We start from the raw sequence: 23,419 nt of genomic DNA, 5'->3' as shown, positions 1-23,419 counted from the left end.
CTTGGTGTTATGGAGGAGGTGAAGGCAAGGTACAGATTGGTAAACAATAGATGGACTGGAATAATACATGTACAACAATGCATCCAGCGGTACAAACAACACAAGGAACTGTCAACTCTAAATATAGCCTGCGGATTTTCATATATTTACAAGTGAAGTACATATAGCCCCGGGAAATAAACAAATAAATTACCTCATTGGTGGCCATCCTGTGAATAATATCCAGACACCGTAAGATAGCTGTTGCATAACTGTTTGGACACACCTTTTAAGTTCAAGTTTAAGTTTTTTCTTTACTTTTATTATTTTCTACATGGTAGATAGTACTTTTTTTGTTTAGAACATCATTTCATATGTGTTCTTTCATAGTTTAAATGTCTTCAGTATAAATTTACAATGTTGAAAATAATAAAAGTAAAGAAAACACTTTTCAATAAATGAGAAGGTGTGTCCAAACTTTTGACTGGTACTGTATATGTCGAGACTTTTCTCATAGAATCACACATTTATTCAATTCAATTCAATTGTTTTTATATAGCGCCAAACCAATAACATTGATTCAATGCGCTTTACAGAGCCCAGGGGGCCTGAAACCCCCTTTTATGGACAGAGGGCCAGTGAATCTTCATCTCTTCAACTCTTATCATGTGCTCCATTCTGTGTGTCAATCCTTTCAAGTTGGAAGGTCTTCCAGCATTACCTAAATGAGGGATTTTCAGTGATGCTGTATAGTTCCCACATTTTCTCATGTCAGGATTAGCACACTTTCTTAGCATTCTGCTAAGCTCAATATCCATTTCTTTCCGTGTACTTGCTGTGTGCAGGTATAATGTCTACAGTTTCTGCAAAGTGTTGACATGTTTTCAGTCAATAACATTTATGAAGCATCTGGAAAAGGTTTAAAGTTGCCTGGGCATGCAAGCTGAAAATAAATTAATCCTTTAATCCCTTCTCATATCATGGAGCTTTTATTCAAGCTGAAAGAGTAATGATGGAAATTTGTATCGGGAGCACATAATGCCAACAGAGGTAACCCCACTTTTTCTATGATGTCAATTTTGCTGACTTGTGCAAGGCATATAGAAAGAAAGTGAAAACAAGAATATCAACACTACTAAAACTGAATTAGACAGGAAACAATAAAGGTGTTCAGTATCAATAAACCTGGATCTTGAGAAATAATCGCTAAAAAAAATAGTTCAAATAAATAGTGAGATTTTACAGACACAACATGGTTGAGTGTGTATTTAGAACTCTCAGCCTTGAAGGTACACCAAGAACAAAGGACGGTTTGACCAGGAATAATGGACAGTCATTGCTGTTGAAGGATCTGGCAGTCATCTCTCTGTGATTAAAAAAACACGGCCTACAAACCTCCTACTGACTGATTTATTTTTATAAACACAGTTCCTGGGACTTAACCAAATTAAAACACAAATCCTAAAAAGGTCACATGCCAAAACAATTCCAATCACCTCCCAGGTCTGCAGGCTGTTTATCGGGCTCCCACTGCTCACAGAGATACAATTACAGACAACACAGACTCTACTATGCCTCGTGGAGCCCTGGTCAGTAGTTATGGCCCCGGGAAGCAGCCCAGGTCATCCCCATTAAAGACCCTGACTTGCGGACAAACATCCCGGGATCTGATTAAAGCTAAACAGCTGGAGGTTTATCTGGTATTATCGGCTGGATTCTCACCCACCTCACCCCTATCCTTACCCACTTATCCCGGCCCTTGCTCTCTCCAACCATTCATCTCCCCCCCCTGTCTGCGAAGCTAAGCCCAGTGCCTGGAATACGTACTTAAGGAAGCTCAGGCCCTACTTGGGTGGCATTTTTCACTGATGTCATGCGCAAAAAAAGCAATCAATCAGCCGAAAAGTTGTTAGGGGCAAGCACAGCAACTGGAAAAGACTAACATTAGCAATGTGTCATCGGGCACGTGGCTTCTAATAATTACATGCTTTGCTTCAGAATTGCTTTATAAATTAAATTCAAAAAGTCTGTTCAAGGTAGGGATAGCTTGACAGTCTTGAGCAAGATGGTGTCTCAAAGGAGGACTCAGGTGATGTAGATGATAGAAAAGATGAGGTTTCTATTTCCCCAAAATAAGGCCAATAAGGCGATAAAACAATGAAAATAATAAAAATATAGCAAAACGTTTCACGTACGAAAATAAATGGGCATAGCCTCAATACAAATATGCAAAATAAGCAGTAGACTCCAATACTTAAAAGGACAACATTTCTAGTCCATGAGAGAGCTCGTAAGACTAACGTCCTATTAAACACGGTAACTCTCACAAACCAAAGAAAAGGTGAGTTTAAATAGCCTGGCACTATCCTGCAATCGGCCCATGCCAATCATTACCTGCAGGTGTGTCTTTCACGCAGGCACCAACACCTGTGGCTCCAATCAGCCATATTTAAACAAACAGTCCCATGCAACTGGGAAAAGGAACTACAGGAGAATAACAGCTTCGTGACGGCATAGCCAACACATAACAAATCAGCCAACACTTTATACACAATTCGGGATAACACAGTGGTTAAAACTCACGCTTATCGCGCCATATTCACAACACAAACTCACGAGGATACACTAGACAACGGTATGAAATAGGACAATGATGTATGATTTTTAACCTAATTAAACGGAACAATTATGACAAGACATTGTATGGCCTGGTTATTTAAACTGTAGAGGTGTAATGGTTGTAGAAAGCAATTGCAATGGGAATCACGGAAGTTTGGAGCACGAATGACCGCGTTAACAAACATTTAAGAAACTATATGCAGACACGGATAACAAACATAACACACGGTTTCTGTCTGTTCATGGGGGCAGTGTATTACTGCCGTGACAGTCACCATGCGTACTGTCACACAGTCTAATGAGGAATAATAATGAAAAGCTCTCTTAAGGTACACCTACATTGTTTACATGCATTGGTGGGGAAATCCACATCCAAATGAGCTAACACATTTGCCATTTGATAATTTCCTAAAAAACGACCATATTTCAATGGCCACTAATCCCGTCTGCTTGGTTGAAGCTGGAACTGAAGCCAAAGCCCCTCGTGGACTCCACACCATGAGACTCTGCCGTCTGTCAGGGGAGCCTGAGCCACTGGTCACCCATTTGGCAGGAAAAACCCTGAGCGTCCATCAAGGAAAAAGCCATTAGCAGCTTTGGGAGGTTTCACCCTAAGCTTTGACATAGGCTGCTTTCTCAGAAACTCCTCCCTGGGACCTCGTCTTTGAGATAACGCTTCTTAGTGGCATGTAAGAGGCCATGTTATGCAATGTCATAAAGGAAAGTGGTGTGGCTGAGAGATTTCAGATGGAGTTATTAGTCAGGTCAAAGCAGGCACCCACGTGTTGTTTCGTGCTACCAAAAAATTATAAATACTTTATAATCAGTTCTTTTGACAGTGTTTAAATGTTGAATTGTTTCTAAAGTTAAAGGTGGCAAACAGTTGGATAACAGGATCACAACAATTGCTAGATATGCACTCCTGTTTAGGTCTGGTAAGTCTTTGCCATTCATCCAGACTGACTGATGTTAACATTACAATAACATTCGCCACTGACCAGTTAAACTTAAGATAGATTAAAGCATTTCAACGACGATACACGTCGCATTACATTTACATTTTGTCATTTAGCAGACGCTTTTATCCAAAGCGGCTCACAAGGACGTATACACATTTTCACATTAAAACTGATGGCACACAGCACATCAGGGGCAATTAGGGGTTCAGTGTCTTGCTCAAGGACGCTTCGACAGGGAATCAAACTAGCAACCTCCTGATTACTAAACGACTTCTCAACCTCCTGTGCCACTGTCACATTATAAGCACCACCTTAAGGAAAGTTTCTGGAAGAGGTCAGGGGGGTCATGAATTATCTAACATGAAGGCTCTTTCCACTGAGCACATTGAACAGTATTTGGCCCTGTTGGCTTCACCAGGGATATTATTTATTAATGACGGCTGTTTCCAGGAAGTGGCCTACAAGTGGAAAAAGGAGACCAGGAACACAATCTGCTTCGGAAAAAAACTAAAACAGAAAATAGAAGTTTGTGAGAAATGTACTTTTCTCTGTCAAGTTTAGAGCACAAATTTAAGCTCTCAAGATTTTACATTGAGCATCCCAAATGAGTGAAAGGCTGCTTTTTTGCAGCTCAATGTTTTGATGGAGTGTGAAGACTGAGTATAACTGGTAGAACTAAGTGGCATATATATTTAATTTCTAATATGTATGTCTTTATGTCTAATATTTTAATACTTCTTTTATTTTTGTAAAAACAGGTCTGGACAAAGACAGGGCTGTTGTCCACACTAAAACATTCAGCTCATGTGAATCTTTTTACTGGGTCGACATTCTACTGGTTACATTCAAAAGCTTTCCCAGAAACACTGGACTGCTCATCATTCATCACATGTCCATAAACACACTTAGATGGATTACTCTACGGCATCTACTGACATTCAAATGTTCACTAAGCCGATCGGTTTAATACACCATAGACGACAAATATTACTCATCCTACTTCAAGATAAATGCACACATCAACGTCACTCCGTTTGACTGGATGCGAGACCAATCTTGAGGACACATGCACAACCTCAAATGACCGAATATACCAAAGTGTTGGTGAAGTTATTTTCAATTTATGACAGAGCTTTTTGTCAGCTTAACTTGTGAAAGAAAGCGCATAATAATCAGACAGGGATCAGCTTTCTGACAGGCTGAGATGAGTGTGTTTTAAACAGATGCGTCAAACTTGCATGTTACATAAAACGGCCAAATGTCACTAGTGGCTTGACAACATCTCTCCTTGCAGTAGATTTGGACCGTCTTGTTGACTGTCTGGAAGATCTGCCACCTCAGACAGTCATCATTGTGTAACGGTCTTTTCAGACACCTGTCCATCCTGCGCACCCTTTTGCGGAAGGGATTACTCTTCCGGACGAGACTGGCCTTATTTCTGTATTTCCTCTGACTTCTCACTATCAGACAGAGGGGGAGATGCTGACGATACAGTCAGTGACAATGGCAGGAATCAGACAGGAACTGCACTAACACTGCTGTAATAAAGCCTGTGCCATCTTGTACAGTGGAGAAAGAGCGGAGAGAAGTGGGTTGGAACTCATGGGACGAGGCACGAGTGACTGCAGCGGATAGGGAGAGATGGAGAGAATCTGTGGAGGCCTTATGTGCCACAAGGCACGCAAGAGACTAGAACATCTTGCTAAACAGATGCATAGTGAAGCCGACTGCTGTCAGTCATGTGATACGAAGGCCAGGAAAGGCCACTCACTTGAGTTAGAGTGACTAGTGACTGAAGACAGAGAGGCCAAGGCCGATAACCATCGACAAGTAAGACCTACTTAAAAGAGCGACATGGAGCTTCAGCGTGAGGGTTAAATTTTGTACGAGTTCAGGCTCAGGTTCTCAGCAACGTGCAAGAACACTAGAGCCTCCATTACGGAGATTATCAGGTACCAATGCTAGGCAAACAACGCACAACATACAGGTTTTACAGCCTGGGGCCAGGAATGGGATATTTCAACTGCATTTCGTATCTAGCATTAATCGTTTTATCCCACAGTGTCACAATAGTGACGACCTATAGTGTCTATTCCAAATGCACTATTGTAAGCTTTTCCCATGCCTGAATTTGTCCCTGTCAATTTGACAATTTGTTTGTTAACCTTGAGGCTCGCAAGCAAGCTGGCATGTCTGGTCGGCCAATCAGTGAGCTAGAAGGAGTGGTTGATTCAAGTTATCTGCATACAATTTGAAACAATGCTGATTTTTAGTGCGCCTGATCCAAAGGAATCCCTAAGGAGGATGACTAGACAACTAGGTTTTCTTAGGGTGAGAATGCAATTGAATGACCACCACTGAATGTCAGAACTGGCAAATGACACAGACATGGCATTCTATATTCAGCTACACTGATTCAAAACAAAATAATCCTCTGAGAAATGATAAATTGCTTTGGCAGATTTCCTGGCATGATTTAGATTGAATTCCTTTGTTTGTGGCATTTTGTGCTTAAGGAATCTGCAGGAATGCTGTGGCAGTGGCAATGACGCCCTTCTCCATATTACAAGTCAAGTCAGTTTTCCACCAAAATGATTTTGAAGCTGTTATTTTAAGTTGAAATTATTACATAATGTTGCTTTAAATAATATGTTTTGTAGTAGGTAACTTTGGGGTATAGGGCACAAGATCTCTTTCAAGAATAACGTAATGCTTTCCAGCACCACCTCTTGCAACAACAACTAGACCCATCTGCTAGCTATAAAAGGAAGCTAGCGCAGTATTCTCTGTGTGGACAACATGGCAGAGACAACGAAAAAACCGAGGAAGACATTGTCAGAGGAAGCGAGGAAGAGAAAAATAGAGAGCAACCAAGAAAGAGATCGAAAAAAGAGACAGTTTTTGACTGGCTTTTACTCGTTGGCAAGAGCTAAAAGTTACAAAAGGATGCAAATCTGATGCCTAGCTAGCCTTCTTTCTGTTGGACTAGTCAGTATTAACTTATTAGCTGTCTTGCTATGTCTTATGTTGTGCTGGTGTTTCATCATAAAAATCCCTGCCAATATTTTTTATGAAAGAATGCAACGTAGGCCGTAACCTTATTGGTGTCATCCCTGTCTCAAAGAGATTTGTTGTTTTTCCAGATGCCCAAAGTCATCGACCTCAATCCTTTCCCAGGCTAGAATCCAAATCAATTAATCTCACATCAAAACTCTGCTAGCTCGTAATAAATTACACTGTCCAATGTATATTAAGCATGTCACCAACAATACTTTGTTAGATTACACATACTCCACATTCAAACGCTTAGAAAACAAAGAATATGGGCTGAAAACGCAAGCAGTATTTCAGCATAATTCTTTTTTTGTCATTCTTCGGTTATATTAGCGTTCATCTCCTATGTCACAAAAAATACAACTAATAAATAAATAAAATAAATACAAAGTCTGATATTACTCTACCCTGTCATTCTACATGCCCCTTTGGCTTCTGCCGTTGTCTTTGCCAGTTCCATATCCAGCTTGCCAACTTTTGCGGGGACCTCAGTAGCAAAAAATACCAATTCTCGCGTGATGGGCTTTAAAGACACTGCTATCAATGATGTGAGCATCACCCATATCAGGTGAGGTACTGTTTTTATCATGAATGCCACTAATAAATATTAACATTTGTAAACATTTTAACCAAAGTGTTTTTTTTTAATTATTGAAGGTAATGATGAAATAAAGTCAACTAAACTTTCCCTTCCCTTGGTCGGTCGCTGAACACAAACACAGTTCCTTATATTTCAAGTCATCAATTTTTCACCAGACCAATTCTAGGCTTAACACAAGTTAGAGAAGCAAGTACATGATTGTGGTGGGACACACATAGTGGTGAAATGTCTGTGTTATGGGCATTATACCTCTGTAAAACTCAATAGGCCCACATTTTAGATGGAATTATAATCTTGATTTTATGAGAAATGAGTGACTCAGCCTACAAAGGTTGCTATGTAGTGTTCTGTATACTTATAAAGAAAAACATGAATTGATTTGCCATCATCATGACACTGTTTTATGCTGAGGGATGCACTGCATCTAACATTGAGCATCAAAGCGCCATTCATTCCCTAAAACTAACTCCTGCCTCGACTCAAATGGACATGTCACACACGCCCAACACACAAGTACATGTTTCATGCATGAGCCAGCTGATCTCTTGACTGGGGAGCAGTCAAACAAGCAGTGAGGTGTGCTTAACAGGATGATGTTGACCTCCTTGGCAGAGCCTTAGACTGGTCAAGACAACCTGGCCCTAAGATGCCACTTCTTTAGTTACTGGGAACAAACTGGTATTCTTTACACAATGTGGCTTAGCTGTAATTAAATAACCACTGGGAATACTGCCACGCCTGCCTCTTCAAAATGAGGCCAAGGCAAAGGCTGACAAGGAGACCAAAATATGGTGGCATCAAAGTAGATTCAATGCAAAGCAAAAACAGACAGTTCTACATCAGTGTTACTATCTATGACCGATTTGAGTTTTCTCTCTAAATGTAAATACACATTGACAATAATCTGATTTACCACAACCACACAGCAGTTATCATTCTAAAAATAACAACAGTAACAATAGTGATAGTAATTATACTATAATTATCTTATAGTGAATAGTAGTAATAGACATGTGCTTTAAAAAAGAAATATGGGGGACACAACCACATCGGAAGAAAGGCATTGCACTTATGTAACGGAAAGAGTGGAGGGGATTCTGTACTTACACCAGGAAATGGTAGAGGAAGCATCTCAATCCAGCAGGTCTCTCTAGGAAGTTGTAGACATCCCCCTGCATGCTAGTCTTCGTTCGGTAGGGGCGTGGGAAGCGTTTGGGTGAGCAGACCCCTGTATGCTCGCCGGGCTGGCCATCGATCTGCAAGGCTTGCTCCTTCGTGTCCCTCTGGTCCCTGTCGGGAATGTCTGATCCATTATTCACCGCGGGGTCCAGTTCCAGTGAAACAGGAGAGTAGCGCGTGCTGTCAGCAGCCGCCGCCTCCTCCGATCTGTACTCGGGGCTCAGCAGGGCACTGGCGTGGCCGTTGGGTCCCAAGGCCGTGGTGGCCACCCCATCACCACCGCCGCCGCCGCCTCCGCCACCACTGTTCAGTCTGCGGCCACGGCACAGCAAATGCACTGGGTGTCCCCGTCGCTCCGCCACGCTGCCCATTGCGGGGGGCAGAGACGGCCAGGAGCTGAGGAGCAGTGAACCCGCACCACACCGCACGCAGGTCAGAGGGATGGCATGCAAAATCAGACGGACCCCTGAGGAAAAGCGGTCCAATCACAAGAGTACACCAGCCTGGGGAAGGAGCAGCGGATCAGGAATTAGGATTCTATTACGAAACCATGTTGTCAGTTCAACCTAAAAACTGCATTCAAACAATCATTTTGTGCTGCCAAGCAATGTAAGAAGTTGTATGACTGAATATTAAAGTTTGCCATTTCAAATTAATGGAAAGCACAAATAGTATAGTAGGACAGACCACAAAATCCATCATCTATCAAAATATTTCAGTTAATCTCTTCCCTTATCCATTTGCACAGTTATCTGTAAAAAAAAAAAAACTAAAAGGCCTCCTATGAACACTGTCACTAAAAAAAGCATACAGATTTTGAAAAGATGAAACGCATTATCTTCTTTGTCTAAGCAGTCAAGAAAGAAAAGAACATCCCCAAACATTACTAAGTTGTTATGTAAAATTCAGCAACACTAATGTCCTTAAGTTGAGAAACATCTTACACAACAACCCCTATGGCTGAATCGCCTGCACACAATACCTGGATGAGAGATTCACGTTGTTCTATTTAATTAAAGGGTACGATACTCATGAAGGCTCAGATAAAACACAACAGGGATTCTATACCATCAATAATACAAGACATACCTAGAGGGGAATACCGCTGTAAACGTAGATTTGGATACCTGAAGTGAACGTTAGTGCATTATGTCTTGCACTGACAGTAATATGACCATGGTTGCATTATTAAAATGACGAGTTTGTTTCTATTTAAAAAGAAAGCTTGGGTTGTGAAACCACATGCTAATATGTTCCCATTTCAAAAGTAATTGGATGGGGTCCTAGGGTGTGTTGTGAATAGCAAAGATGGCCTGTAAAAGAACTGTACAATGGAGACAGATATGACATGGCACATACCACCTCTTCATGGAAAAAAAAACATAATTACATTTCCCTCACAGAAACATGTAATGATACTCACTTGTACCAAGTAAGCCTGGTCCCCTGGCACGCCTCCCTAACCAAATGTGACACACAATTATATAGTGGGGAGTCAAACACCCAGTTAATAAGGTCAAGCCTTTCCCTTAAAGGCAGTGATCTATCTCTGGAAAAGTGGCAAACAGTTGCTTGATAGAGTGATAGGAAACGAGCCTGTGAGCCAGGGCAGAATCGAAACAGGAGCCCGCTCCACAGAGCTTGTCTGTCGTTTAGTGCAGCAGATGTGCTGACAGCCTTTGCCATGGCTCTGTCCCATAGATTAAGTTTCTCTGCTCCCCCAGCCAATTTGGATAGTCACAGACCAAACAATGGCTGTCACTGAGACGCCCCACAAGCAGGGAGGGTGGATCAGATCTGCCGAAATGGTGCCAAATAACAAACTCTTGCATCACTCAATGGCTGAAATATATGAATACATACACTTGCATTCAATCACATTTACTGTCCTTTGCTTTAATCACATTTACTCTGCTTTCCATTAAATGCATTTCATTCCAGTGAACTCAGAACATTTTGAAATCTAGTGGCAGGTGCATAGGCTACATTACTCCACCAAGGTGCTTAAATCATAAATAAAATCATCTAAGACAGAGTTTCATCACAGGTCTAGGCCACAGACTATTAGATAAAACATAGAATAGTTGTATACCCTTCATACCCTAATCCTCTGCCTCCCCACAATTTGAAGTCACAACTGTCACTGGTAGCTTGCAATATGCTATATCACGTGCTTGTATACCACTTTTAAACCCTCAGTCTATGGTCGACACTTATATGGACACTTTTTTTATATTCAACTCCGTCTTACAAAGATACCATTGCAGTGTTAAGAATCTTATCTGGACACAAATATAGCTCGTCACACATTACGACTGGGCAGGAAATAGCAGTAGCCTATAAATATATCGAAACAAGAATACCCTTCATGAATCCTAACAGAGGCACTAAAATATAGTCCAATTTGAAAGTACACACGCTGTCAGCACTCACCTGTCAAGAAGAAGACAATTTCCGTTTAAATGCGCGAGACTTGCTGTGACAGGCGCCAAGATTAATTGAAAGGTTTAAACAAATGAAGAGAAACTTCACTTCATTAACTTATTGGCATGGTGACTTATATTCCAGTCGTTTAAGTTCCTGCTTGAGAAGTCTGCAAAGGTTGCTCATACCGCGTTACTAATGTTTTCTTATACCTGAACGCAACTGCTGCAGATGATGCTTTACACAGCACGTGTGGACTGATGCTGTCATCCCGCGCGTTTTGCGTGTCCACCCGCTCGTCACAAAAGCAGAGGAAGATATATCAGATGGGGCAGGGAGTTATCTCTATGCTTGCTATAAAAAGACAGAGAAAGGGATTATAAGCATTATCATGAGAATGACGCAGGCTAAGTCAGTGATTTCAGTTCAGTTGTTTTGTCAATCACATTTCAGTGGGAGAAAGTAGTATTTGTTATTCCAATGCACTTGACATCATCATATCATGACACCAGTATTGCAAGGCTTTGTGAAAAAAAGGCGCATGTTTAGAAGGAGTGCTATAGTCTACATACACAACAGAATTGTACACACAATTTAGAGCATTTTAGAATATCATTGTCTGCATGTGTGGTTTAGTTCAAGTTTACTTTTATGAATTTTTTGTGTTCAGTATTTTCCGTTTACAATTATATGTTTCGTGAAAACCCCTGCCAGTTGATAGCGTTGTGATGGCATGTACAAAGTAGGTCTGTCCCTTCGTTCTCTCCGTAGTCTCCTTCCAAATATGTCGGCATCCACAATGTGTACCACGGCGTTGTCCTTTACACGAACAAACGGTCTCTGCTTAGGAAATTATGCACTCAGTTTATTGAGCAGAACAGCTACTTATTCAACAGCGCTATCTACGAACAATGGCAAAGGTGATTTTCTAAATGACATGCATTCTGTGACGTTAATCGTTTTGGTACCTACAGGAAGGCTGCTATGCTAGGTAACTTAGCTCTAGCGTGCTAACATGTAACTTATTTGCTTGTCAACTACGCAAAGAGCTTAGCTGGTAACCTAACGTTAGCGAGTGATGGTAATGGGACAAGTATAATAGTATTAGTTACCAATGAAGTTGCTGAACATTATACTCAACATAGCTGCTATGAAATAATGCACTACCATGCTTCTGGTAACGTGTAGTTTGCTGTTGACCTTTTGCTTGTCACCCATAGTATGACCTAATGGGCTCCCTGTTTTTGAAAGTCAAGGAATATGTATTTTGAGCTAAAATTATAAAATACTACTCAACTCTACAGTTCTACTGTTACTCTAAAAGGGTTTTTTGCTGGATTCAGCTGGTACAGGACATGTATTGAAGATAAATGTGTCTTCTTTTACAAAATGGTATTGCTAAGCTTAAACTCTTTCTTTTCTTTAAGGCTTCCCAAATAGACCCATCAGAGGACCAAGAAGGCCAAAGCGGGAGGTAAGCATCCATATTCTTTCAGTTGTCTTTCACCTGTTTGGAGGTGCGGTGCAACTCCTTCCCTTCTCAATGCATCAGATGTAAGACTGTTTTCTGCAATTAATTCACATATCCATTCCAATAGTCTGGAGCGCCTAGAACAGAGAAGATGCTAGAAAATCAAGACTGGACAGCTGTGTACCCGTCTGCAGCACCTTTTAAACCTTCTGCTGTACCCCTACCTGTAAGAATGGGTTACCCAGTGAACAGAGGGGTACCTGCAGAGAAGAAGGGCAACTTGGAGCTCATGAAGGTAAGACTACCAGAGCTATATCACTTTGACATTAATGTCTGTATACTTAAATGATAGATGTTTGACATGTGTTGAGGAGCAGTACATGTTTGGTAGCATTGTATAGTTAGCCTCACTCATAAGTTGGATGTTTTGCTAATTACATCTGCAGAAATGTGCTCATCCTTGTGAACTGTTATGAGTACTGCTGCAGTAGAAGATAAAGCAACAACAGCGCCCCCCTCAGGCATTTCTAAACACATGTGTTTTTAATGTTTGGTGGTTGTTGTTTTTTTGTGGTTATTCTTTTTTTCAGATTCCAAACTTTTTGCACTTAACTCCTGCTGCCATTCAGAAACACTGTGATGCATTAAAACGTAAGAACATCCCATAAACTGTCAGTATTAATAATAGCTAACTTAACTGTCAGTATAAATAATAGCTAATTTATGACCATGCTAATAGGAATGTGTTCCATTCGTCCCTGCGCTAGCACTTTTAAACAGTATTACAGGCAATGCTGGCTGACTCACCAAGATTGATGTATGTTTTGTGCAATCACTCCAAAGCCTTCTGCACAGAGTGGCCTGCTAGCTTGGACTCGGATGCTGCTTGTGAAGAACATTTCCCCATACAACTGGAGAGCAAAGAATTTGTGTCTGCCGGTAGTTCACTGAGGAATCCAAAAACCCGTGTAGTCACACTCAAAGTAAGTGTCTGTGTCAAATGTTATAGATGTTTTTCCACATACTTACAAACAGCTCCACATGAGCTGAGTGCTGAGTGCTGCTTTTTATACAGTTTTTCTGTGTGTCTGCATCAGTAATATGTATCATCCATACGCTTATACTTATCATACGCTAATACTTATCAGTATTTTGCTTGTTTGGACTTCTGCGTCATGCTATAGTAGACAGTTATTCATTGGAATGAAAACATATGTAATTTTTCAGATATTGTTGGTGCAGAGCATTCTGTTACTATTTTAGTGTTACTTTCACCTGCATTCATTTGCCAAAAGTAGAATGAGAGAGGACATATATCTACTGTACATAAAGTACGTATGATAGGTAAGGGATAACGGCCGACGAGCTGTCCAGTTCTACGAAGTTAATGGACGCTGCGGGGCAAAGAACACCACGACGCGGAGCGTTGGTCCGCAGAAGTCCATTAACTTCGTAGAACTGGACAGCTCGGAGGCCGTTATCCCGCTTATCTCCCGTTTACAACATCCCAAAAAGTTTTAATTATTATTATTATTATTATTTAGAATTTCCTTTATCTTTAGGAAATTTAATATGCATAATAACCTGATGAATTCTTGATTTGAAGCCTAGTGCTCCCGTTAGAGAAAGTAGTGAGAAAGTAGTGCGTGGAACTGGACCTTTAGTTTCCCCGGGCGTTGCTGCAAAGTGACACTCATGAGCTCACCTCTGTAAAGTAAACGGACACACGGACACAGGTATTGTTCATAAGGTTTTACTATTTACAGTTGAACTCCACGTTTCCGTTGATGGTGAAGTTGGACAGAGCAACAGGGAGGTCAAGTTTAGTAATTTTGGTCGAAGGCTCACAATCGAGCCGGCTAGTTAGCCGTGAGCTACCATCTGTTTTAATGGGGTTTTTTTCTAAGCGCTAACAGCCGCCTACAAATAATATTCGAGACTTTCAGTTAAGAATTACAATATTCTACAACATTCGTGTAGAACATAAACAACTAACCGAGTCAATTTAGACATATAAAAAGTCGTGTATACAGCTTAATTGACATAAAACATTGCCCACTAACTTGTCCTAACACGCCGCCATCTTGGTTCAAATTATCCTAGCTGTCAAAAAATAAACGTTACGTTGGTTGTCAATGGTAACCATTCAAGAGCATTGATATGGAACGGCGATTTAACGTTTCTACTGGGACTACGTCCAAGGTGTCCGGTTATACGAACTTAATGTACACCCCATTAGCCAATCAGAAAACAGTATTACGTTCCAGAGGGAGATAACAGCACAATTATACTGTTCGATAACTGATTATATTTGTTGGATACAGTTTTTGTATTGTGTTTATTTGTTTATCTTTTCATTTATTTAGTATGTATTTTGTGTTTTTTGTTAATCCAAGTTTGTGACACACAAACTTAATTTCTACTAGTCAGGATATTTTGTCTGTTTTGCAAGTGAAGACAATAGATAAGTACATATGTATATCTCTAACTTGAACGTGAATCAACCACCATCTGCTCCACTGACACTCCCCCAGAAGATTGCAACCCTGATGCAGGAATTGTTTCCGCAATTAATCACAATGGATTAGTCTGGGATTTCGGGTGGTGGAGGGTGAAGTGGAGAGGAGGGGGTTGATCAGAAGTCAGATTGCAGTATAAATCCCACGGGAGTAAGTGGGCCGTTTGAGCTTCTGAGCTGCTCAGTCTGGCAGACCTGTCATTCAAAACAACATCCTTAGTACTAAACCAATCATACTTGTGGCTACTCAGCACACCTGACGCAAACGGACTTGCCCCCTTCTCCTCGTGCACAGGTCGCTCGGTTGTGTGGCCACATGTGTTTGTGTAGGTTCCACTTGTCATATGTAAACATTAATCCCTTTAGTTTCCCCTCAATAGGGAATGCGCTTAGCCCTCCACTGAGTCGTGGCATCCCTGTATAATAACAAGTTTTCAACTCATCTGGGATTTGTCGTGGGGGTTAAGGGTCAGTCGGACAATGGGCTTATGGGTAGCCCGTTGCGGTGTTGACTATATCTACTGAAGTCTAAAGGAGAGATAAAAATCATATGCCATTGCCTACTTATGATATGCATATTATAATAATCTTATGCCTATTTATTTTCAGTTATAAACATCCTCCTCCACCTGTGAATCACTGTCCTTTAATGTGGTGTTTCTGTGTTTTGACTGCAGGTGAAGCTGTCTAGTCTGAACTTGGATGAACATGCAAGAAAAAAGATGGTCAAACTAGTGGATGACCGATACTGCAAGGAGACAGATACCCTCACCATCGTGACAGAGAGGTAAGCATTATACTCTAACCCTTACACAGAAATATATTGTTGGTTGACCTTGACTGATGCCATAGTTTCAAGCAAAGCAAATAATAACCTTAAACTGTTTATTTTCTTCACAGTTGCCCTTTAAGACAGCAGAACTATGATTATGCTATGTACCTCCTGACCGTGCTCTATCATGAATCTTGGGTAAGTGTTCAACCTTTACATGTCCTTCTTACACTGCAAAAATTAAAATTTTATTAAGAAGAAAAATCTTAAATCAAGGCAATATAAGCTTGTTTTTTGTCTTACAAGATCCTACCGGGCTTTTTTATGTTCCAGCATTTCACCTTTATGTTTAAGCATTTCAGCATTTCACTTCAGTCCTTAATTATCTAAATAAGGTATTATAACTTGTAACTGAAATTGTATTACTGGTTCTGAGCAAGTGAGTGAGTGCTTGAAACTAGTTTGAACACCACTGACAAGAACAAAACTGCTTTGTCAAAGTCAGAATCAAGACAAATGTACTTGTTTTTAGTCAGGCCACACTAGTTTTAAGATACATTTGTGTTCTTTTAAAAAAAAAATCTTGGCAAGTGAAATGTTCCTGTTGGCAGATAGTTTGGCTTATTTAAAGTTATATATCCCCCATTTTATTACTTTTTTTCTTGTTTTTAAAAGCAGCATTTTGACAGTGTACCCTGACAAACCTGTCAACTGGCACCAAAGTCGTGCACCATTTTAGAGACCACTGTATGTTCATCCTGAGTTTTTAGTAGCTCGAAAAAAGGGAATGTTGGACTTTGGCTTATTCACATGGCCCATATATGAGATCAAAATGTTAAGGGGGCTTAAGGAGTGCACCACTGGATTCAGAAGATCTGGATGAAGTACTGACACTTGAGACGGCCCGGTCTACGCTGGTGGTAGAGTTGGATATACATTAAACGCTTTATGTGTACACACATACACAGCAAGCCTTTCTTCTGCCTTTCAATGCAGGCATGAATATTTTAGCAGTTCCCCCATTCATGTCCTTTTGTGGCCCCACTCCCATGAAAGTTTAACTGGGGCCACTGCTGGGACAAGCTTGCCTTTTCCATGCCAGTTGCTCTGCCCTTTTGACCCTCTAGGGGGATGAAAAGGAATGGTCGAGAATTGAGTCAAGAAATTAAGCAAGGAAGCACAAAACATTCCGGATCCTTCTATCATCTTTCTTACCTTTTTGGTTTTGTGATAAAGGCTCCGTTATGTCAAGATGTGCTTATACTATCAATCAGCTGCCTGTAGACACTGCAGTCGTCACTGACCAAGTCAATAACGGGTACTGGAGCCATACAAATAATCTGTGATACCTCCTGCTGTGAACCAGCCTAACACGCAACCTGAGAGTGGAAAGTCTACTGTGAGAGTTAAGGGGTTGGTTTATGCACCGAAGCCCCATAAGCACTTCCGTAATGCGTTGTCAGACAAGGTTTATTACTTTCCACAATCAATCAGACAGCAATTCTCCCAGACAGTAACCAAAGAGGCATTAAATAATTCAGCGAACACGTCTGAGGTGTTTGTAATTTAAGCAAGGTAATTTTATCATTACACCCCCTCTGATGCCACAATGCCCGTTAAGTGGGGGGTGACTCTTTAATGGCAATTAATGTGACGCAATGATTACTGTGCATTGTCCTGGTGCCTCTAAGTACTCTGACATTTGGTTGTATTAACATGACTAAAGGTGATGGATAACAGATCAAGGGCTTTGTGCTGTTGACCTTTCATCTTGAAAACAGAGGAAACAGAATCCCGCTACCGATGACTGTGAAGAGGGCCTGCTTATCCCAGAGTACCTGTGAAAAGATCAATTAGGTTAACAAATGACATGCTGTTTGAATGCGCGTTCACCTCCGCCAGGCACCATCGGCCTCCTGTTGTGCGGATCCTCTCTTTGCCCAAAAGTTTTGTTTATTTGGGAAATGCCACAGTTGTGTTTTGTTTCCTGTTAAAAAAAAAAAGAAAACATTTGAAAAAAGGGCACCTCAGCCGGAAAGTGGATGACTGTCCGATGGCCTTTTGCATGCACAAAGGCCAGCGCATTGTTGCCTCCAGGTTGATGGGTGCAGGTAGAGTGACAGTGTGTTTGTCGTGGGCAAGGCCGGCGCACAAAGAGGCCGATTGTTTGCGGGCTGTTCGGGCGATTCTATCTCTGGGCTGCCGTTAATGTGGCTCCGATGGCTGACACGGCGGTGTGCTAATCTTGCACAGCCGTTAAAGCCAACAGGGAGAAGAGCTCTTCGAAACAGCAATTTCTCCATCAGCACTCCCCTCCATTCACCAATATCCCCCCTCAATGAGAGGCACTTCACTTGGCTAAAGTCTTCAATTATTCCCTCAGCTTTAAATGTTAAACGGCAATAACTTGAATTGATTCGGAGCCCTCCAAATTGCTAGTCACTGGAGGCAGAATTGGCTGTTGTCAATGGGTCAACACAATTCTAACCGGATTGCCGAGAATTGCCCAAACCACACCTGTCCGTCTCCATACGACTGAATGCTGTCACATTCTGAACGTGGCCCCCAAGGTTATATACGGGATGAGAGGTGGCGAAGAGAAGAACGGAAGGATTATCCTCCGAGGTCACTGGGTCAGCCTGGCTCTGTGGAACCCTATAGATGTAATGATGGTCATTAAAGCTAAACACCTGGGCTGTGGAGAGGGGGTATGCACAGCGAGGCCATGTATGGCGGGCCGGTGCAGGCAGGCCACGCACAAAGGGCGCTTTTGTCCACGGGGGAATGTGTGCCGGGGGCTGGAGCGAGCCGCGGAGAGAGCCCCACATATAGCGAAACACTATCACTGTGAGAGGTGCTCTTCTGAGAGTTGAGGCGCTAGTGCGGAAGTGTGCCCTAACACTCTTCATATCGCATGGCCTCACCTTCGCCCCGAGCAGAGTGCCTGATTGGCAAAAGCCTTAAAGGACTTCAGATATTTTCTCTTTTTATTTTATTTTGTATTAACGAATGATTTTAACGTCCAGAAATCACTGTTTTTGGTAATCCTTGTATCATTTTTATTAAAAAAAATTAAGATGGCAACTTGTGTGCATTTCATGACTAAAATAAACCATCAACAGCATATAGAAGTTATTGTACAGCATACATTTGCATTTTGCTTTTTGAAATGAGGTCCATATTTTTTTTATATATATTTTACATGGTATAAGTGGTACATCAAAATGGTTAATTGGACGTGTTGTCTTTTTAGAAAACAGAGGTATGGGAAGCTGAGAAAACCCGTGCAGACATGGAGGAGTACCACTGGGAAGACAGCCGCTCCCAGAAGAACGTTCTGGACACACTGCGGCGGATGCGAGTAACCTCCGAGGGTGAGGAGGACCCCGGGGCTGTGAGGGAGGAGCTGCTCGGCCAGCCCGAGGTGCAGGAGTACCGAGAGTCGGTCACACGTTTGAAGAACGAGGGAGAGACCGAGGAGACTATGTTGCAGTACCGTGAGGCAGTGAAGAAACTTTTGAACGTCTAACTGATGAACTCTCCAGTCAGCAGAACACACACACACACACTTGGTTTCTGTAAAAGCCTGGGGCTGGAACTGTCTCGTGGTAGTGACCAAGTTAAGTGGTTGTCGTCACCATTCCTACAACTCCAATTCAAGGCAAAACCTTTCTGTTATTTCTGATTGGACTGACTGTAGTCAAGGAGTCCCAGAAGTATTCTGTAATTAAAAACAGTATAAAAATCCCTCATACTGAAACATTGCTTATTTAAAATAAATATCTGTGAACCCCTATTGTGATGAAGTGTTTTTTGGTACAAAGCTTATGGTCATGATGATCTATTCAATATCATTAAATATATTGTGTGTAAACTGCCTGTGACATCTGGAAGTCACTCTGCTATATTGAACAGAACCCCTTTCTTGTTCCACTTGACCAACAGCCTACTGAAAGGATGCTTTCAGTGATGTCAGGTGAAAAATACAAGGCTGCTCAAAGTTTCTGTTCTGGTCCAGGTAGTTCTGGGAGTGGAGAAACTCGATGCCCAGAGGCAAGGTTTCCGGCACTTTGCTCTCCCTGTCAGCGTGAGAAGACCTAGGCCAGTACTGAGCGTAACCAGTGGTGTAGTGGTCCCTGGAGAAGTGGGTATACTCTTAATTTTTGTTAAGCAGCCCAAACAGCACAGGATAAACGCCCTGTTTTGAGAAGTGGGTATACTCGGTATACCTGCGTATACCCCGGACTACACCACTGAGCGTAACCACCACTCCCGGTCATCCCAGTCCACCTAGGCATTCTGGCACTGCTCTGAGAACAGACCTGGATTTGTAACTGGGCCTTGTCTTGCTTGGAAGACCCCATCAGGGTACTTGGAGCAGACACAGACCCCGCTCCATCAAGCTTGTCCTCAGTTTGATCTCACTCAGCTGCATCACCGCAAAGGTCTGCCAAGATACGATTGGATCATCTCTCTGCAAGTAAATTACTTAACCCCAGAGTGCTGACAGGACCACAAGTGCCTACTTGAAAAGAGCATCTACTATTATCTCCTAATATATTTTTCCACCTTAAGGCATTGCAATTGTTTTCTCACAGTCAAATCAGCCATGCAGAACCACTTTAATTAAGAATCTATAAGATTTAATATGCTTACAAAGAGCAGGCTTCTTGCAAATATTTGATCCAAAAAGCATTCTTTCAATTACAGGAGTCTGTTTAGAATCTGTTACTATAATCACACATAGGAAGGAAGAAATGAAAACCCAGTAAAATCAAACTTATAAGATGCTGCAAAGTTCAAAGTTCCTTCCCCGGAAGTTTAGGAATACTGTGCAGAGTGCTTGAACTAATCCGTAGGGGTGCTTACAGATTAATGATGCTGGTTCGTTTCAAAACAAATCCTGAAACGTTCCATTGCTTTTCATGTGATGGTGGTGTCAGATTGCCGTGGAAGTCAGTCAGTCAGTCAGTGGTACTGAGGATTGTAAACATGCACTCTAAACCCAATTCACCCTTTAATCCTTTTAGGAAAGTTTAAAGAGACAGTCTCAGTAGAGGGGTGAACAGGGATTGTGAGGGATCTTCCGGGGATGCTCAGGCAGAGGGAACATTTTAAGGTCTTCCGTAAAAAACTTTTACTATGTACAGTGCCAGTCAAAAGTTTGGACACACCTTTAATTTTTTGGAGAATTGTTTTCTTTACTTTTCTTATTTTCTACATTGTAGATTAATACTGAAGACATTTAATCTACGAAAGAACACATATGGAATGATGTACTAAACAAAAAAAGTGTTATCTACCACGTAGAAAATGAAAAAAGTAAAGAAAAAACTTCTAAAAAAAATTAGAAGGTGTGTCCAAACTTTTGACTGGTACTGTACATGCTATTGCTGACTCACAAGCTCTCCTGGACGATGACATACTTGACGAGGCGCATCGAGCCCTTTTTCCCTCTCCAGGCTGTTCTGTAGCGGCCCTTCTTCCTCCTCCGACCCCTCCAGCTCACGGCCACCACCACGCTGCAGCAGCATCCCACCAGCACTGCTGAACAGGTCGCCACGGCTACCAGCAGAGTGTTGGCAGTAAGGTGCCATATCGGTGACAAGTCCCCAGGTTCTGGAACCTCTCCAGATGTGAGGTTCCGAATGACGTAGCCCTTTGTGTCATTGGGGTACAGCTGGCCGCCTTCAACGTTCACAGGAGGTGCCATGGTAGTAGGGTTTTTGCCCTCTGTGAGTGGTGATGATTTAGAAGGGGTTTGGGAGTGTGGGAAACTAGGAAGTGGTTCAGAAGTTGCATGGTGGGGAGCAGGAGTTGTGTGTTGGCGCAATGCGTTTGCATGCAGGGAAGCGGGTGTTCTGTGTGTCGGCAATGGGGTCATCTGTTGGGGAGATGGTATGGTGTTCTGTGAAGCGGTTGTTCCATGCTGTGATATTGGTTTAGTATTTTTCCATGCTGTGGTTAGCTGATGTGGTGCAGAGGTTAGTCTCTGTGAGACTGGAATCCCGTAGACAAATGTAGGTGCTGTGTTGGAAGAAGTTGATCTTAAAGGCTGGGTCTTCCTACTGGTGGAGGCTGTCAGAGTAATGTCTAGCGAGCGGGCTGTGGAGGCATCCGGTGCCTCCGTCTGTGTGGGCTGTGTGTGTCTTGTGGAGGTGGTGGAGACTTTTATCATACTCTGTGGAAAGGTTGTTTGCCCTTTAGCTGGCACAGGGGTTAGAGGCGGCTGGATGGGTGACACAGCTGGGCGGTTGAAATGGCGCTTGTCTGAGACCAGTGGCTCTGAGGCATTAAGTCTGGAGGAGGCCATGTGTGGCCACAGGCGTAGGTTGGCGCTGAAGTGCTTGCCGAATACCAGGAGGTCAGGATCCACACCTATGATAAAGACTTAGTCAGGTGCCATTTTATCACGCTTTTGTACATACCACAATGACATCACACTAAATATTGCAACGTTAGAAAAATCATGCCAATAGCACACACAAAAAAGAATCAAGTGAGAGGACCTGTAGAATATTTTAGACAAACGAATTGCTCTCATCTCAAACCGTATATATATATAAGTAGCCTATTGAAATGAAGGCTTTGTGCTATATAGCCTGCTTCAGCATTATGATATTGAACTAACATCATTAACAATAGACAAAAAAACTCAAGTGACCTCTTTTTTTTGGATAGGACTATACTAAGCTCACCTTTTGTGACGTTGTATAAAATTGCATTGCGCCTCTGCCGAAGGATGCAGCTTTCTAATGAGGGACAGTGGAGGTGAAAACAGTTGACTGTCTCCAGAGATGTATTGTAATGGAACACGGCCAGGTTACAGGAGACTTGCGTAAGCAGGAGAAATATATAGGTTAATATTCGGACCAACAGACCCGACGCATTCAGAATTAAACAACATTTCAAGCTGAAGTATAATATCTGTTGAAGTAAAACTATCATTTCATTACCTCCACGTAAGCCAAAGAGGTTTTGTATTTATAATTTCTGCATGCTCTAATTTAGGTTTCACTATAGAAACATTGTTTAACACGCATGTAGAATGAGTACAATTTGTTATTTTCAACGTTCTACATTTATACATAGAACTTACAGTTTCGCGTGAGGCAACATGTTCTGCTGCATTTCAGCGCTGTATCCTCTTGGTAAAACGTAAGGAGTTGGGCACCTCTTCTTTGGGACTCTTCAACATCGATAAAAAGTCCGGGAAATCGTCTAATCCAACAATTTTTGTAATAAGAGGTCGGGGAGCACTTTGATTCCGTATAACCAATCAAACTCAGAATTGTGAATAAGCTCCAGGTAACAGTCATTGCGCGTGATTGAATTCACTCCGCCGGAGTCATTTCACATAATAAATTATATGAAACTTGCCCATAACAATTACCTTCCTGCAAAGTTTTCTTAGTTGTTGATCAAGTGACTTCCTCACTGGTCCACAGGTGCTTTACCTAGTTATCATACCTTAGAGGAATGTCCGTCTGACAGATCTGGAATCGTAGTTCAAACCACCAGTCCTTCACGCCCCCAGTAAAGAATATGATAATTTGTCTCTCGAGAGTATTTTCTCAGCGCTTGAGTGTGCTCGTAAATTGATACTCTCTTCTATTGCTCCAGTTTTAGGAAAATACGTTAACCAAGTTCATTCTTAAGTAATCTCGTGAAGTTCCGACCTAAAAATACAATTAGATTGTAGAGTGGTTTGCCAGGCAGTCATTGTTTTTTCGATTCATTTTCGATATTTTCCACATCAGAGATAAAATATAGGTTACTTAGGGGTTCATAGAGGAATACATACTTTTAGCAGATATTAACATTAATAATAATAACTATAGCA

The 23,419-nt window shown here is 41.8% G+C and overlaps 3 protein-coding genes across 3 annotated transcripts in view; 1 reads left to right on the top strand and 2 right to left on the bottom strand.

The window, feature by feature from the left end:
* kcnq1.2 (potassium voltage-gated channel, KQT-like subfamily, member 1.2) overlaps positions 1-8,762 on the bottom strand; it is a gene marked incomplete at both ends in the record, with an annotated part of 145,754 nt that extends 136,992 nt beyond the window's left edge. Inside the window, one exon of the mRNA XM_080842988.1 lies at positions 8,320-8,762. Within this exon, the coding sequence (XP_080699114.1) occupies positions 8,320-8,762 (443 nt within the window). The remainder of the gene's footprint in view (positions 1-8,319) is intronic.
* A 2,837-nt stretch (positions 8,763-11,599) lies between these two features.
* Positions 11,600-19,364, top strand: mrps35 (mitochondrial ribosomal protein S35; the record flags this gene model as incomplete). The annotated part of the gene is made up of 8 exons (XM_080842008.1): positions 11,600-11,735; positions 12,243-12,289; positions 12,414-12,581; positions 12,877-12,937; positions 13,130-13,269; positions 15,482-15,591; positions 15,705-15,774; positions 18,830-19,364. 8 exons carry the CDS (start codon positions 11,600-11,602, stop codon positions 19,103-19,105), a joined length of 1,008 nt encoding a protein of 335 aa, XP_080698134.1. The 3' UTR covers positions 19,106-19,364.
* Positions 19,365-20,974: 1,610 nt separating this feature from the next.
* On the bottom strand, positions 20,975-22,895 carry mansc4 (MANSC domain containing 4; the record flags this gene model as incomplete). Its single annotated transcript, XM_080842614.1, has 4 exons — positions 20,975-21,309; positions 21,646-21,954; positions 22,275-22,409; positions 22,676-22,895. The coding sequence occupies 4 exons, from the start codon at positions 22,893-22,895 to the stop codon at positions 20,975-20,977; spliced, it is 999 nt and encodes a 332-aa protein (XP_080698740.1).
* Between the last annotated feature and the right edge of the window lie 524 nt (positions 22,896-23,419).

The sequence above is a fragment of the Sprattus sprattus genome (assembly GCF_963457725.1).
Source record: "Sprattus sprattus genome assembly, chromosome: 7".
In the NCBI taxonomy this organism is placed as follows: Eukaryota; Metazoa; Chordata; class Actinopteri; order Clupeiformes; family Clupeidae; genus Sprattus; species Sprattus sprattus.
Note: the sequence above shows the minus strand (reverse complement) of the source record. Positions and strands in the feature narration are given on the sequence as shown.